Source organism: Podarcis melisellensis (genome assembly GCF_964234715.1).
Source record: "Podarcis melisellensis genome assembly, chromosome: Z".
NCBI classification, from domain to species: Eukaryota; Metazoa; Chordata; class Lepidosauria; order Squamata; family Lacertidae; genus Podarcis; species Podarcis melisellensis.
In genome coordinates, this window is record NC_138547.1 from 16,076,927 (window position 1) to 16,090,800 (window position 13,874).

Consider the following 13,874-nt stretch of genomic DNA (forward strand, 5'->3'; position numbering starts at 1 on the left):
GTAGCATAGACCATCCTTCGACAAATATCTATCATGGCAGCGCAAAATTTGGTGACTAGATATGTGACTTCTGGGCTTTCGTCCCTTGGTGATAGGGAGATGTAGTGTTGTTCTGAACGCCCAGGGAAGCATATATAAGATGGGCTGGATAAACCTAGCTCGAATGTCTATGTCAGGCATCCCCAACCTTCACCCTTCCAGATGTTTTGGACTACAATTCCCATCATCCCTGACCACTTGTCCTGTTAGCTAGGGATCATGGGAGTTGTAGGCCAAAACATCTGGAGAGCTGCAGGTTGGGGATGCCTGGTCTATGTAATACTGGCAATGAAAAAGGGCATGCTCCATTATTTCCTTCTGCCCAGAGTCCCATGGGTATTCCCTCTCCTCATATGGTATCTTCCTATAACAGCCTTCCTTAACTGCTGAAGGGAAGGCCTGACAACGGGTCAAGGTATAAGCCCTTCATTGTTTTGGTATTTCAAGATTAGCTATGTATGACATTTGGGAAGGCTGACTTTTGCTTTTTCCTTTTCCTTTTTTAAAAGAAGAGCTGGTTCCTAGCCCTCATGGTTCTAGGGAGAAATTAGTGTTGCCATATTTCAAACAGTGAAAATCCAGACAGAAAAGTTGTTGAGCTTGGATTTCCCCGGACATCCAACAATTTCCGCCCAGACACTGCTGCCAACTGCGATGTTCTGGATATGTCCAGTGGATGTTAGGGGTGAGGGGGGTTTCCCTGCACGTGTTTTTCCCTGTTTAGTGAAAGGTTCTTGTGTCTCCTGATGTTTTATCCTCACATACGCTCAGCAGCGTGAATTGTAAGAAGTGCATATTTCAAAGTGGCTAACTCCACAGGCAGCTCCTTCCTGGTGCCCATTCCTACCCAACACTGATGCCTGGGCCTTCTCCTCACACCTTCTATCTTCACAACAGCCCTGTGAGGCAGTTTAGACTGAGAAGCAGTGACTGGCCCAAGATCACACCCAGTAAACTTAATGGCTGAGTGGTGGATTGGAACACTGGTCTCCCAGGCCCTAAAAGGTAAAGGTAAAGGGACCCCGTGACCGACTCTGGGGTTGCGGCGCTCATCTCATTTTATCGTCCGAGGGAGCCAGCGTACAGCTTCCGGGTCATGTGACCAGCATGACTAAGCCACTTCTGGTGAACTAGAGCAGCGCATGGAAACGCTGTTTACCTTCCCGCTGGAACAATACCTATTTATCTACTTGCACTTGGACGTGCTTTTGAACTGCTAGGTTGGCATGAGCAGGGACTGAGCAACGGGAGCTCACCCCGTCGCCGGGATTTGAACAACCAACTTTCCGATCAGCAAGTCCTAGGCTCTGTGGTTTAACCCACAGCGCCACGCGCATCCCCTCCCAGGCCCTAGACCTCATTTAACCCCCTACAACAATCCTGTGAGGTAGGTCAGGCTGAGAGGCAGTGACTGGCCCCCAAGGTCACCCAGTGAGCTTCGTGACTGAATGGGGAGTTGAACCCTGATCTCTCGCAGTCATAATCTGACACTAGAACTGTTACACCACACTGTCTCTCTGAATGTGAATGAAGGTGGTTTAGACATACAGTCATACCTTGAGTTGAATGTGCTTCAGGTTGAGCGCTTTTGGGTTGCGCTCTGCGGCAACCCTGAAGTAACAGAGCACGTTACTTCCGGGTTTCGCCGCTAGCGCATGCGCAGACACTCAAAATGACGTCACACACATGCACAGAAGCGACGAAACACAACCCACAGACGTGCCATCGTGTTTTACGTTCCGTTCAGGATGCGAACGGGGCTCCGGAATGGATCCCGTTCGCATCCCAAGGTACCACTGTATTTCATATCCACACAGGGCATTTGTAGGAGCTAAAGCAGAGCAAAGGAGCTTGGGAATTCTCCAGAACATACAGCTATTGCCCAAACCACTATACAACACTGCTTGTCTATGGAAAAAACACCTTTCTGTAGGCTCTACTCAGCCTGTATGGTTCTAGGACTCTGAGATAGGTTAGTCTGAGGGTGAATGAATCACTGGCCCAGGACTGCTAAAACAGTACTGCTGGATTTAGTTGTAGCTTTCCTGGGAAATCCAGTATTTATTTCCCCCCATGTTGGCGGGGGCTGACAACTAGAGGTGTTGTGCAAAACACCTGGAATGCACCAATTTGGCAAAGGTTCATGTGTTTAAGTCTGTGTGGAGTGGACATAACCAAAATATATAATTATGGCCCACACTGAACACATTAAATAGGCCACATAAATGCTAAGATGATGGCTATGTTGGCAGTTCTTATTCTTTACTCTCGCTAATAGCAAACCCAGCTGGTGAGTGTTGATATGACTGAAACCAACATACTGTAGGAGAAACAAAGCATCCCCCAAAGCATACTGGGAACTGTAGTTTGCAAGCGGTGTTCAGAGCTGTAATTTCCCACATGGATTAACAATCAATCCCTCTTCGCAGGGAATGGTAGCCCTGCGTAGGGAATAGGGGTCTCCTAACTATTCTCAGCACCAAGAACAAACTCCCAGGATGCTTTTGGGGTAGGCACAACTGTTTAAAGTGGTATGATGCCTGAAATGTATACAGTGGTACCTCTGGTTACAAACTTAATTCGTTCTGGAGGTCCGTTCTTAACCTGAGGTACCACTGCTGCGTGATTTCTGTTCTCATCCTGAAGTAAAGTACCCGAGGTACTACTTCCAGGTTAGTGGAGTCTGTAACCCGAGGTGTTTGTAACCCGAGGTACCACTGTAGTGCAATTGGGGCCTTAATCCTCTCCATTGACTTCCCTGGGTCTGCCCTGAGTAAGAGTAGCTTTGGCTACCAGCCTACGTTTTTTCTTCCCTCTCTGTTTCCCAAGAGATCAATTGGGATGCCCTCTTTGCCAGGACTGTGAAAACACCCTTTGCACCACATTGGGTGGGGCTATTGATTTGGGCCACTTTGTCAAGGGCCTAACTCCTCTGGATCATCTCCACCCTCTTACCTCAGAAGGGCAGAGGTTCAAAGACTTAACTTTGTCTCCAGGCACCTGCTAGAGCTCAGATTCATTCTCACTGGGTCAGAATAGTTTTCTTCCTTTTAAGGAATGTTGTGATAATGATGTAACTTTTGAATGTGGAAGCAGAGTATTTAGCTTCTTTCTGGAATTTAAATCTGTTATTTATTCATGACCATGAGGACTGGGATCTTTTTTCTTTCTTTTTTAAGCAGAGGTTGGCTGGTCATATGTCATGTATGATCTAGTTGAGATTCCTGCATTGCAGAGGGTTGGATTAGATGACCCTCGAGGTCCCTTTCAATGCTACAATTATATGATTCTATGTTCCATGGCAGAGCATCTTCCAGTAGGACTGGGAATGTCCCCTGCCTGAAACCCTGGAGAGCTGCTGCCAGTCAGTGTAGACAATACTGAGCAGGGGATGAATCGTCTGGACTCAATAATTAGGCAGCTTTCTTTTTTCCTTGAGAAAAGTTGAGAAAAATTCAATCCACCATGACATGCACTAGATTCAGGCTCAAAAAGGGCCAAAATCAAATAGAAAGCCACAGTTTAAGAACTCTCGAATTAATCTTCAGGTGAGAGATAAATTTAGGCTTGTTCTTTTAAAAAACAACCTGTCTGGAAACTGAGGTAGAAATATTAGGAAGACAGTTTTTTGGGGGGAAAGTTGCATTGGAGGTGGGGAGACCAGAAGCAAGAACCAAGGTTTAAGCTTTTAATAATGTTAAATTTTATAGGATTACAAAAACAGAATGTAGAAATGGAGCGTGTAAAAATTGTCCCTCCTATTGAAGAAGCAGAAACAGGTTTAAACTCCTCTCCTGAGGAGAGGCTCCCAAGAGGACCTCAAGAATTATTAAACAAAGCTTTAGTCCCTGAGACCTACTTCTTGAAGGCACGCCATGAAATGCTGGAGGAATACTGGGAACATAGCTCTTTGTTTTAAAAAAGAGTGAGCCCAGCCTTGACAGAAGGCACACCCTGCCCCACCCCAAACAAAACTCCAAGTAGGTCTTCAATATATGGCCTCGTCCTCTTGGTCCATCCATGGTGGTGGGGCCCATTGGGTCAGAAGGCGGGGAAGCCATGATAAGTGCAACCAAAGCCAAGGACAGGCAGGGCCACTCCTTGCTGGGGTTTAAGGAAGGCATGTGGGGGGCAGACTGAGGCTAGTTGGGCAGCAGCCCACTCTCCCAAATGGACCAGGCTTCCTGGCTCCCCTGCCCATCTCTCTCCCCAAAAAGCAGTTTGAGCAGCAAGGTCTGAAAGCGGGGTCTGTGGGGTTCACTTTCTCAAAGGACACACCTCAGAACAGCTCACTCCATCTTGGCTTTTGGGGAAAGGCCATTTTTTTACATATTTTGCTGAAATATGTAGGAAAGCTACTGGCAAAAGTGATCCTCTCCCCCTCAGTTCCATAGCTGCTGGGAGAATACACAAACATCTGTTTCCACCTGGCTAACAGCTTTTTCTCTCTCTCTTAGTCCTGGGTTGGGGGCTGTCACCCAGCCCACGATCACACGGTGTGTCCTCCCATTTCGGCGTACAGGGTTTCCCAGGCGACGAGGCGGCAGGCGCAGAAGAACTGCCAGAGGTTGAGGAAGATTCCTCGGTCGAAGGGGTTTTCCACTTCACAATCTCTCAGGTAGGAGATGCGGTGACGGGACATGAACTCCCAGGTGGTGGTGTTGTGGGAGGCAAGGTAGAGGTGGCAGCCCAGGAGCAGAGTCATCACCACAGTGAAAATGGCAACCACGAGGAAGGAGAGAAGGAGGAGCAGGTTATACTGAAACCACGCCCATGAGGGATGCGCAAAATCAAGCCCAGACCTTTTTTTTTTTTTTAAGTGGTGGAGGGAAAAAAAAAGGAACAACATCAGAGTTATTGCAAGATTCACAAAATGATAAAACCAAAGCTTTCTTGGGTGATATTGTCTTAACTTTGGAACAACCTTTAGAAAGTGCCTCAGAGTTATTAAAGGAGATAACTGATTTTGGAAAATTGGCGGGTTTCAAATAAATAAAGACAGAACCAAAATCTTAGTTAAGAACATGGATAATCAAGCCAAAAAGAAATTAGGGGAAATTACCGTACCAGCTGGAAAATTGAGGGGGAAAGAGAAGTACTTAGGAGTGTGGCTATTGGTAACCAATCATAACATCTATAAAGATAATTATGTGAGGACTTGGAAGGAAATTTAAAGGGACTTAGATTTACGGGGCAGAATGCAAGTATCATTAATGGGGAGAATCTTGGCGATAAAAATGAATATTCTCCCAAAAATGTTATTTCTATTCCAACCGATCCCAATACACCTCTGACATTCAAGACAATCAAGGGAGAATTCTCAGTCCTATGCAGTGGCGTAGCGTGGGTTGTCAGCACCCGGGGCAAGGCAAGTAATTTGCGCCCCCTAACCCGTGGATTTTGTGCCCCCTAACCCGTGGAGCGTGCCCCCCAGATGTTGCGCCCGGTGCGGCTGGCCCCCCTGCACCCCCCACGCTACACCACTGGTCCTATGAGCGGGTGGAGCAGGGCAGCAAGGGGGTGTGTCTTGAGGAAAGGGGTGTGCCCTGGGTCAGTTAATGTTGTGTGAGGTTCCCACGAATGGATGGATGAATGAAATAATGACTATTCTTTCATCCCTGGTGACGAGAAAGGAAATTACGACTAAACATCAGGAAGAGCTTTCTGATGGTAAGAGCTGTTTGACAGTGGAAAGGACTCCCTCCGGAGATGGTGGGCTCTCCCTCATTGGAGCGTTTTATGCATAGGTTGGATGGCCATCTGACAGAGACGCTTTAGTTGAGATTCCTGCACTGCAGGGGGGTGGACTAGATGACCCTCAGGATCCTTTCCAACTTTACGGTTCTATGATTCTATGGTTCTATGGTTGTTACACACACACACATACACACACCAATAAAAAAAATTAATGTCTGGGGGTCTCCAGCCATAAGCTTTCTTACCAGGCCACTGGCAGCGCCCACAAGAGAACCACAAGCTGAACAGCCAAATAGGCGACAAAGAATGGGTGATTCCTCTCCCCAACGCAGTTGTAAATCCAGGGGCAATGGTGGTCATAGCGCCGGACGCAGTGCCGGCACGCCTGGCAGTGCCTGGCCCTCATTGGCTGCTGTGAGATAGAAAAGAACAGGATGTGTTTTTGTGCTTCCTTACATTTTCATCTCCAGGTGGGTCTGGGAAAGAGACACCCCACACCCACCCCACCTGAAACCCAGGAGGCAGCTGCTGCTGGCCAGTGTTGACAATACTGAGCTAGATGGGTCCAAGGGTCTAACTCTGTATAAGGCATTGCTTCCTAGGTTCCTTTTTAATGCACCCCATTCATCTGAACAATGAGGGCTAGGATCTTACTATATATTTAGGGGAGCGGGGTCATGGCTCAGTGCTGGACCATATGCTTTGCATGTAGAAGATCCCCTTTGGTTCAATCCCCAATGGCATCTCCAGGTAACGCTAAGGAAGTCCCCTGCCTGAAACTGTGGAGAACCATGGGCAGTGAACACAAGACTGAGCTATGGTCAGTCTTCAAGAGAAGGCAGCTCTCTATATCCCTATGTAAGCCACCCTTTATTTCAGAACCATTGGGACTGGGATATTGGTTCATATTTAGGGAAAGAGACACAGCTCAGCGGCAGAGCATGCAGAAGGTCCCAGGTTCAATCCCCAGCGTTATACATAGGGCTGCCTCTGAAGATGGTTCACAAACTTCAGCTGGTGCAGCTGGTGTGAACATATTACACCAATCATGGCTCAACTGCACTGGCTGCTAATTAGTTTCCCAGCCCAATTCAATGTGCTGGTTTTGACTTAAATGTCTCAGGGCCACAATAGGTCAAGGACCACCCCTCTCCATACCCAGACCCTGAGATCATCCTCTGAGGCCCTTCTTTGTGTGCCTCCTCCAGGAGAGGTCCAGAGGATGGCAACACAAGATCAGGTCTTTTTCAGTGGAGGTTCCTTGCTTGCAGAATGCTCTCCCCAGGGAAGCTCGCCTGGTGCCTTCATTACATATTCTTGGACACCAGGTGAATATGTCTCTCTTTAACCAGGCCTTTGGCTGATTAACATCTAATATCTGTTTTGAATGTGTTGAAGGGGTATTGGTTTGTGGGGGTTTTTTGTTCATGTTTTTATCATGTATTTTGTGTTCTTATATTGCATTTCTATGTTGTGAACTACCCTGATATATCTAATTTTAATAAGTCATCATCTCCAGGTAGGGGCTTGGGAAAGACCACTTGGCTTGAAACCTTGAAGTGCTGCTGGTGGTGTGTCAATAGTACAGAGCTTAGCTGGGCTGAGGGTCTGGCATAGGATCAGGAAATTTCCTCCAAATAAGGCCTTAGCAGACTGAGATGGATGCAATGTGCAATGATTAATGGTGGGGGGTCTTCAGAGGTTCCTTTCAGCAGCAGCAGCTGGGGGCAACCTTAAAAGAGAGATCTGGGACTGACTGGAACAGGGATACACCCATTTAGTTAACTGTTGATGACATCTAACCCAAGGGAATTATAATTGCGCATTATTTCACTAAAAGGCACCAGCTGGTCAAAAATTAAGATTAAAAGAAGAGGATTTTTTATTGTTAATATTGGACTAAATAGAACCCAAAATAAAAGTAACAATATTAATCTACTGCTCTGGACATTAAAACTTTTTTATTTTGATGTTGATGGTTGTAAAGATCTGAATATATAATTGCAAAAATCTAACTGTGAGAAATGTGGGAGAGCGGGAGGGAGTAGGCTGGAAGTACTGCTTTTTTTCTATTGAGCTGAGTGGAGTGTCCTTGACAAAGTACTGATAAGGGTAAAAATAACACTCCCGGCTGTGAGAAAGGATCTTTCATTATGGAATAAAATTTTACAGAGGAAGCCAGGAAACAGGGAGAGAATCAGCCCTCTCTGTTTAATTCAGAAATGGCAGAAGGAAATTTTTTAATTTCAAAACAAACCAGCCAGGCCACAATGGAAGAGTTTGTATGATTGGCTTTTAGATTTGAAAAAGACTCTTTTTCAAGGAATATCTACCTTCAGCAAGCAGTAGCCACAGCGCCGGAGCCGGAGGTTTAGAGCTTCCTCGGAGTTCATTGCTTCCTTTTCATCACTTACAGGTTCCTACCAGAAACAAAAAAATAAAAAAGAGTCCAGATGAAGGAAAAGGGAAAAAAGAATATAAGCATTTAGGGATTGGAATGGAGGAGTGTCTAAAGCAGCGGTTCTCAACCTGTGGGTCCCCAGATGTTGTTGGACCACAACTCCCATCATCCCTGAGCTCTGGCCTTGCTAGTTAGGGGTGATGGGAGTTATAGTTCAACAACATCTGGGGACCCACAGGTCAAGAAAGGCTGGTCTAAAGCATTTAATGTGACACACACTCCATATTTAAAGCCCATGGCTTCCCCCAAAGGATTCTGGTTTACCCCACAGAAAGTTATGATTCCTAGCACCTTTAACAAATGACTGTAACCAGGATTCTTGAAGAGAAGACATGTGCTTTAAATGTATCCAATGGCATTTCTTGCTAGGGTTGGGAGAGGACCCCCCCCTGCCCAAAACCCTGGAGAGCCATTGCTGCCAATCAGTGTACACAATGATGAGCTAGGTGACTCCGTTTATGGCAGCTTCCTGCATTCCTATTTAATTCCACTCTTTATTCTGGACAATGAGGGCTAGAATCTTACTTCATTCTTAGGGCACAGGGTTGTAGCTCCATTGTAGACCTCAAGCTTTGCCCACAGAAGGTTCTAGGTTCCATCCCCAACAGCTCTCTAGGCTGGGCTGAGGGTGGGAGAGAACTCTGCCTGAAACCGTGCAGAGAGCTGCTGCCAGTCAGTACAGTGGTACCTCAGGTTACAGACACTTCAGGTTACAGACGCGTCAGGTTACGGACTCCGCTAACCCGGAAGTAGTACCTCTGGTTAAGAACTTTACCTCAGGATGAGAACAGAAACCACGTGGCGGCAGCGGGAGGCCACATTAGCTAAAGTGGTACCTCAGGTTAAGAACAGTTTCAGGTTAAGAACGGACCTCCAGAACAAATTAAGTTCTTAACCTGAGGTACCACTGTACTGAGACAGATGGGCTAATGGAGTGACTCAGTAGAACACCATTCCCATGACATACCTTCTCCTCTTCATCATGCTCAACGTATCCTGGGTCCATGAGAGAGACAACAAAGTACAGCGACATGGAGCAGAGAACCAGTGCGAGGAACAAGAGGGGCTGGAGGAAGTCTCCCTGCTCTTCTTGCCTCTGCAGGTCTGAAAAAGAAGGGAAATTATCACGGGGAAAATGTACTGTACATGATTCTGTTTTGGGGGCTCTGACCATAAACAACCCAGCATCTCCTGGGAAGGAGCTCCCAGAGATGCAAGGCATCCACTCCTATTGGAAGTGTCCCAGTTGGCCAGCCCTGCACCTCCTGGACCACTGATCAGCCTCCACTATCCAAGGTAAGGCAGGTAGCAGCTGCAGAAAGAGAGACAAACAGAACCTTGCTATGGGGGCTCCCCACCTCCAACATGATTGTCCTTTGTAAAGGTAAAGGAACCCCTGACCATTAGGTCCAGTCGCGGACAACTCTGGGGTTGTGGTGCTCATCTCACTTTATTGGCTGAGGGAGCAGGCGTATAGCTTCCGGGTCATGTGGCGAGCAGGACTAAGCCACTTCTGGCGAACCAGAGCAGCGCACAGAAATGCCGTTTACCTTCCCACCGGAGCGGTACCTATTTATCTACTTGCACTTTGATGTGCTTTCAAACTGCTAGGTTGGCAGGAGCAGGGACTGAGCAACGGGAGCTCACCCTGTTGCGGGGATTCGAACCACCGACCTTCTGATCGGCAAGTCCTAGGCTCTGTGGTTTAGACCACAGCGCCACCCGCGTCCCTGCTTGTCCTTTGAGTGACAGGCAAATACTTATATTGGGGGGACAGAACATTCCCATGTTTTCATCATTGCTGTAAAATCTATCCATCTGTGCATTTCATATCCCCCTTTTCCGTCTTTTGGTAAAGTAAACAAATAGAGGAGGAAGAGGAAAACCCGTATTACCTCTGACCACGTGCAAAGTGCTCCCCCCTTAACCCCACTGCCCTCAGTCACAACCCAACCCACAGACTATCTTGCAACTCCAGCTCTCTGCATTAAGTCCCCCCGTGTATATTTATTTCGGAATAAAAAAAAGCAACTGCAGCCTGGGCATGTAAGGAGAAAAGAAATTGTACCCTCTTTTAGGTTCTTACGTCTTTAAATTTGTTATATTTATAGCCCCCTCTATTCCTTCCTCTTGAGAATGTAGGGCAGGGGCAGATGGTTCCCCCACCCCCACCCCTTTACGCTCCCAATAACTCTGTAGAGTAGGGTGGCCGAAATTTTAATACCAAGTGGGCCACAAAAGTGCTTCGACACAGAACCCACAAGCCCCACACTGCCTTGTTGCGTGCTGGGGGGGGGGGCAGGCAGGACAAAATTTGACGCTCCTGCCCAGCTCTATCACTGTGGGGAAGCTCGGAGGGGGGGAGGGTTATAAAATTTTGCAGAGAGCTGCCAAAAAAGTCCTTGAGGTTTGGACCACCCTGGGCTAGACTAAGGCCACTCAGCATGCTACACAGAAAGGTGCCTTCATACAGAGTCAGACCCACTGGTCCATCTAGCTTAGTATTGTCTGCACTGACAGGCAGCAGCTGCTCTCCGGGTTTCAGGCAAAGGAGATTCCCAGCTCTGGAGATGTTCCACCACTGAACTTACAAACCTTCCGCAATTACCCATGGTTTTATTTTATTTAAAAAATTAAAATAATAATAATTAAGGTTTATCGAGAAAAATACACAACTTAATATCTTCCCCCGTTTTGAAACCAAACCAAGATTTTTTGGGGTGCCAGAATGCTTCCTCTGTAGCCTGAGTGCAGATCTGAACCCTAGGGGTCCTGATCCTACCGCCCCACTTTTACGGAGAGGGAGGAGAGGGAGAGACTGCCTCACCTGTAGGGTAGAGGAAGAGCCCCAGCAGGACACCGCAGGTGAGCCCCACGTACACTGCCCGGACCATGAAACCTCCGCTGCCCCGCGCCCCTCTCCACGCCATCATCGCTGCCTGCCGGGAGCAACAGAGCTCCGCAACCAAGCCGGCCACAAAGTTGCGGGAAGAGGCGGAAAGAGACTGCGAGAAGCGGGCGGGGCGTGTGTCATGGAAGAAGCGTGGCGATTGGCTAGCGTCAGAGGCGGAATGTAGCGAGTTGGATCCGAAGTCTGGAAGGGAGGGGCGGGGCGGACTTCGCTGAGGCAGTGAAGGGCTGCCGAGGAGCTTTGTGGCATCTTATCAGTCGTTTTTGATTAATGATTTAAATAACAGTAGCAATGAAGTATTCTGATTATCGTTAGAACCATAGAACTGTAGAGTTGGAAGGGACCCCAGGGATCATCTAGTCCAACCCCCTGCGATGCAGAAATTAAAATAATAATAATAATATATCATGGACAGGAGCCCCTTCATCAAATGCAGACGTCATCATTAATATATGACAGAGGTGCGTCCAAACAGTCCTGCTGGACACCTGCTTGCTCCCCAGCCCTCCATCTCTTTCAGGCCACACTAAGGCTGCCAGACTTCCAGGGTTGGCCTGCAGTCTCCATCTTTGCCTGGTGACGGGGGCAGTCTTGAATCTCCAGGAGAGCCAGAGCACCTTTCACGTTTTTTTGTTTTGTGTTTTCTTGTACCCTGTCCAGCGTGCAATCAGAGACATACCTAGGCTCCCCTCCTCTGCACTCTTGGCAAGGAGTTTCTGAATCTGGGAGACACCATGGACCAGAAACTCAGAAAGTTTGCTTTTCCCTGCCTTTCATGCTCTGCCAGTGACTTCCTCCATGGCCATGAAGTCTGCTCTGCTCCACCTCCCCTCTTCTGGCTTTAAGGTGCCCCAAGTGGCACCTGGCTTTCAGGGTGGAAATGACTCTCCACTCCTGCGTTAGGAGACTTGTTCCTCAGAGCTTCAGTCACGGAGGAGGGGACCCAATGGTGAACTCAACACGTTTTTGTTTAATGGTAGCCACTGATGCACTGAGTGAAGAAGTATCTTCTGTTGTCTGCTTTGAACCTTCCAGCATTCAGGCTCTGAACTGGTTTCATGATGGGTTCATCATTTTTATTGTGAGCTTGGCGCAACCCATTTGCTACAGTTTTGTGGAATGGACACTGGATAAGAGTGATCATAGGCATAGCCAAAGGGGAGCAGGGGGGCAGTTGACCCCCCAATCAATACAAATCTAAGAATCTGTCCCCCCTAACAATGTCCTCCACCCCCCAACAAAAATCCTGGCTGTGCCCATGAGAGTGGTGGAGGCAATTCCAGTTTACTTATGAGCACACCTGCTTGATCTGCACGTTCCCATTTAATTTTTTCATATACAGATACCTTAAGTAAAATGCAGTGAGGGAAAAGGCCTTTGTGAAACAGCACTAGGAAGGACCCCATCTCGTTCACATCTATTCATCCTGCATAGGTAATTGTGAGTTGAGGCAGTGAACATAAGAACCTGATGGATCAGGCCAATGGCTAGTCTAACCCAGTATCCTCTTCTTGCCACAGCCAACCAGATGCCTGTGGGAAACCTGCAAGCAGCACCCAAGATCAAAGGCATCCACCTCTCCTGTGGCTTCCAGCGGCTGGTCTTCAGGAACATTGCTGCCTCTAGCCATGGAGGCAGAACACAACCATCATGGCTGGTACCTCTCCTCCATGGAGTTATCTAATCCTCTCTTCAATCTATCCAAATTGGTCACCACTGCCTCCTGTGAGAAGAAGTCCCACAGTTTAACTATGTGCTGCATGAATAAGCTCTTCCTTTGATCTGTCCTGAATGTTCTAATGTTCAGCTTCAGTGGATGCCCACAACCTGCAGTGTTAGGAGAAAGGGAGAGAAACTCTTCTCTTTCCATCTTTCTTCAGAGGAAAGTCCCAGAGGTGAGAGTGCTGAGTTCATGTGGTCTGGAGATTGCTTGTTCCTGGCCGCTGCAACTCTGGATGGAAGTGTAGCAACCAGCTCAACAGGGCCAGGTGACACAGAGCGACCAAGAAGGTTCCACTTGGCTCTGTATGAATCTGTTGCTGAATCTGGCCAAAGTCCTCCACATGAGCAGCTGGGCCCTGAGCAAGGAGAGGAGAACCCCAGGCATGGGCTGTGTGTATATGCATGCACCAAATGCAGTTGTCCAAGCCTCTGTCTAACTCCCAGGCCTCTCTGCAGGTCATGCCTCTCAGTGGCCCTGTTGCACTTCCTTCTTGAGGCCTCTTGCTTGCTGAGATGGAGGGATGGTTGTGGGTTTCCCAGAGGCATCTGGTTGGCCACTGTTGGGACAGGAGGCTGGACTAGATGGGCCAAGGCCTGATCAAACAGGCTTATGTTCTTAGGTCAAATTAATGAACACGGTTGCCAATCATTTAATAGGTCCAATCTGAGTGAAATTTAGGCTACATACACACTCTACATTTAAAGCACCATGATACCACTTTAAACAGGGATGTCTTCCCCCACAGAATCAAAGAATTGTGGAGTTGGAAGGAACCCCAAGGGCCATCTAGTCCAACCCCCTGCAATGCAGGAATCTCAACTAAAGCATCCATTAGATGGCCATCCAAACTTGGCCCACCACCTCTAGTCCCTCTAGTCCATTCCACTGTCACAACAGCTCTTACTGGATAAGAAATGTAAAGCATTTTGACTCTGCACTGCACGAAGGAGGATGATTCTGAGATTCTTTTTATCTGTCCTGAACCTTCCAACATTCAGCTGCATTGGATATCCATGGGTTCTAGCAACATGAGGGAGAAAAAC

The 13,874-nt window shown here is 47.7% G+C and overlaps 1 protein-coding gene across 1 annotated transcript; it reads right to left on the reverse strand.

Moving 5' to 3' along the window:
- Positions 1 to 3,713: 3,713 nt before the first annotated feature.
- On the reverse strand, positions 3,714 to 11,185 carry ZDHHC12 (zDHHC palmitoyltransferase 12). The gene is made up of 5 exons (XM_081897053.1): positions 11,025 to 11,185; positions 9,165 to 9,301; positions 8,070 to 8,156; positions 5,982 to 6,148; positions 3,714 to 4,841 (listed from the first exon to the last, which is right to left on the reverse strand). Exons 1-5 carry the CDS (start codon positions 11,128 to 11,130, stop codon positions 4,529 to 4,531), a joined length of 810 nt encoding a protein of 269 aa, XP_081753179.1. The 5' UTR covers positions 11,131 to 11,185; the 3' UTR covers positions 3,714 to 4,528.
- Between the last annotated feature and the right edge of the window lie 2,689 nt (positions 11,186 to 13,874).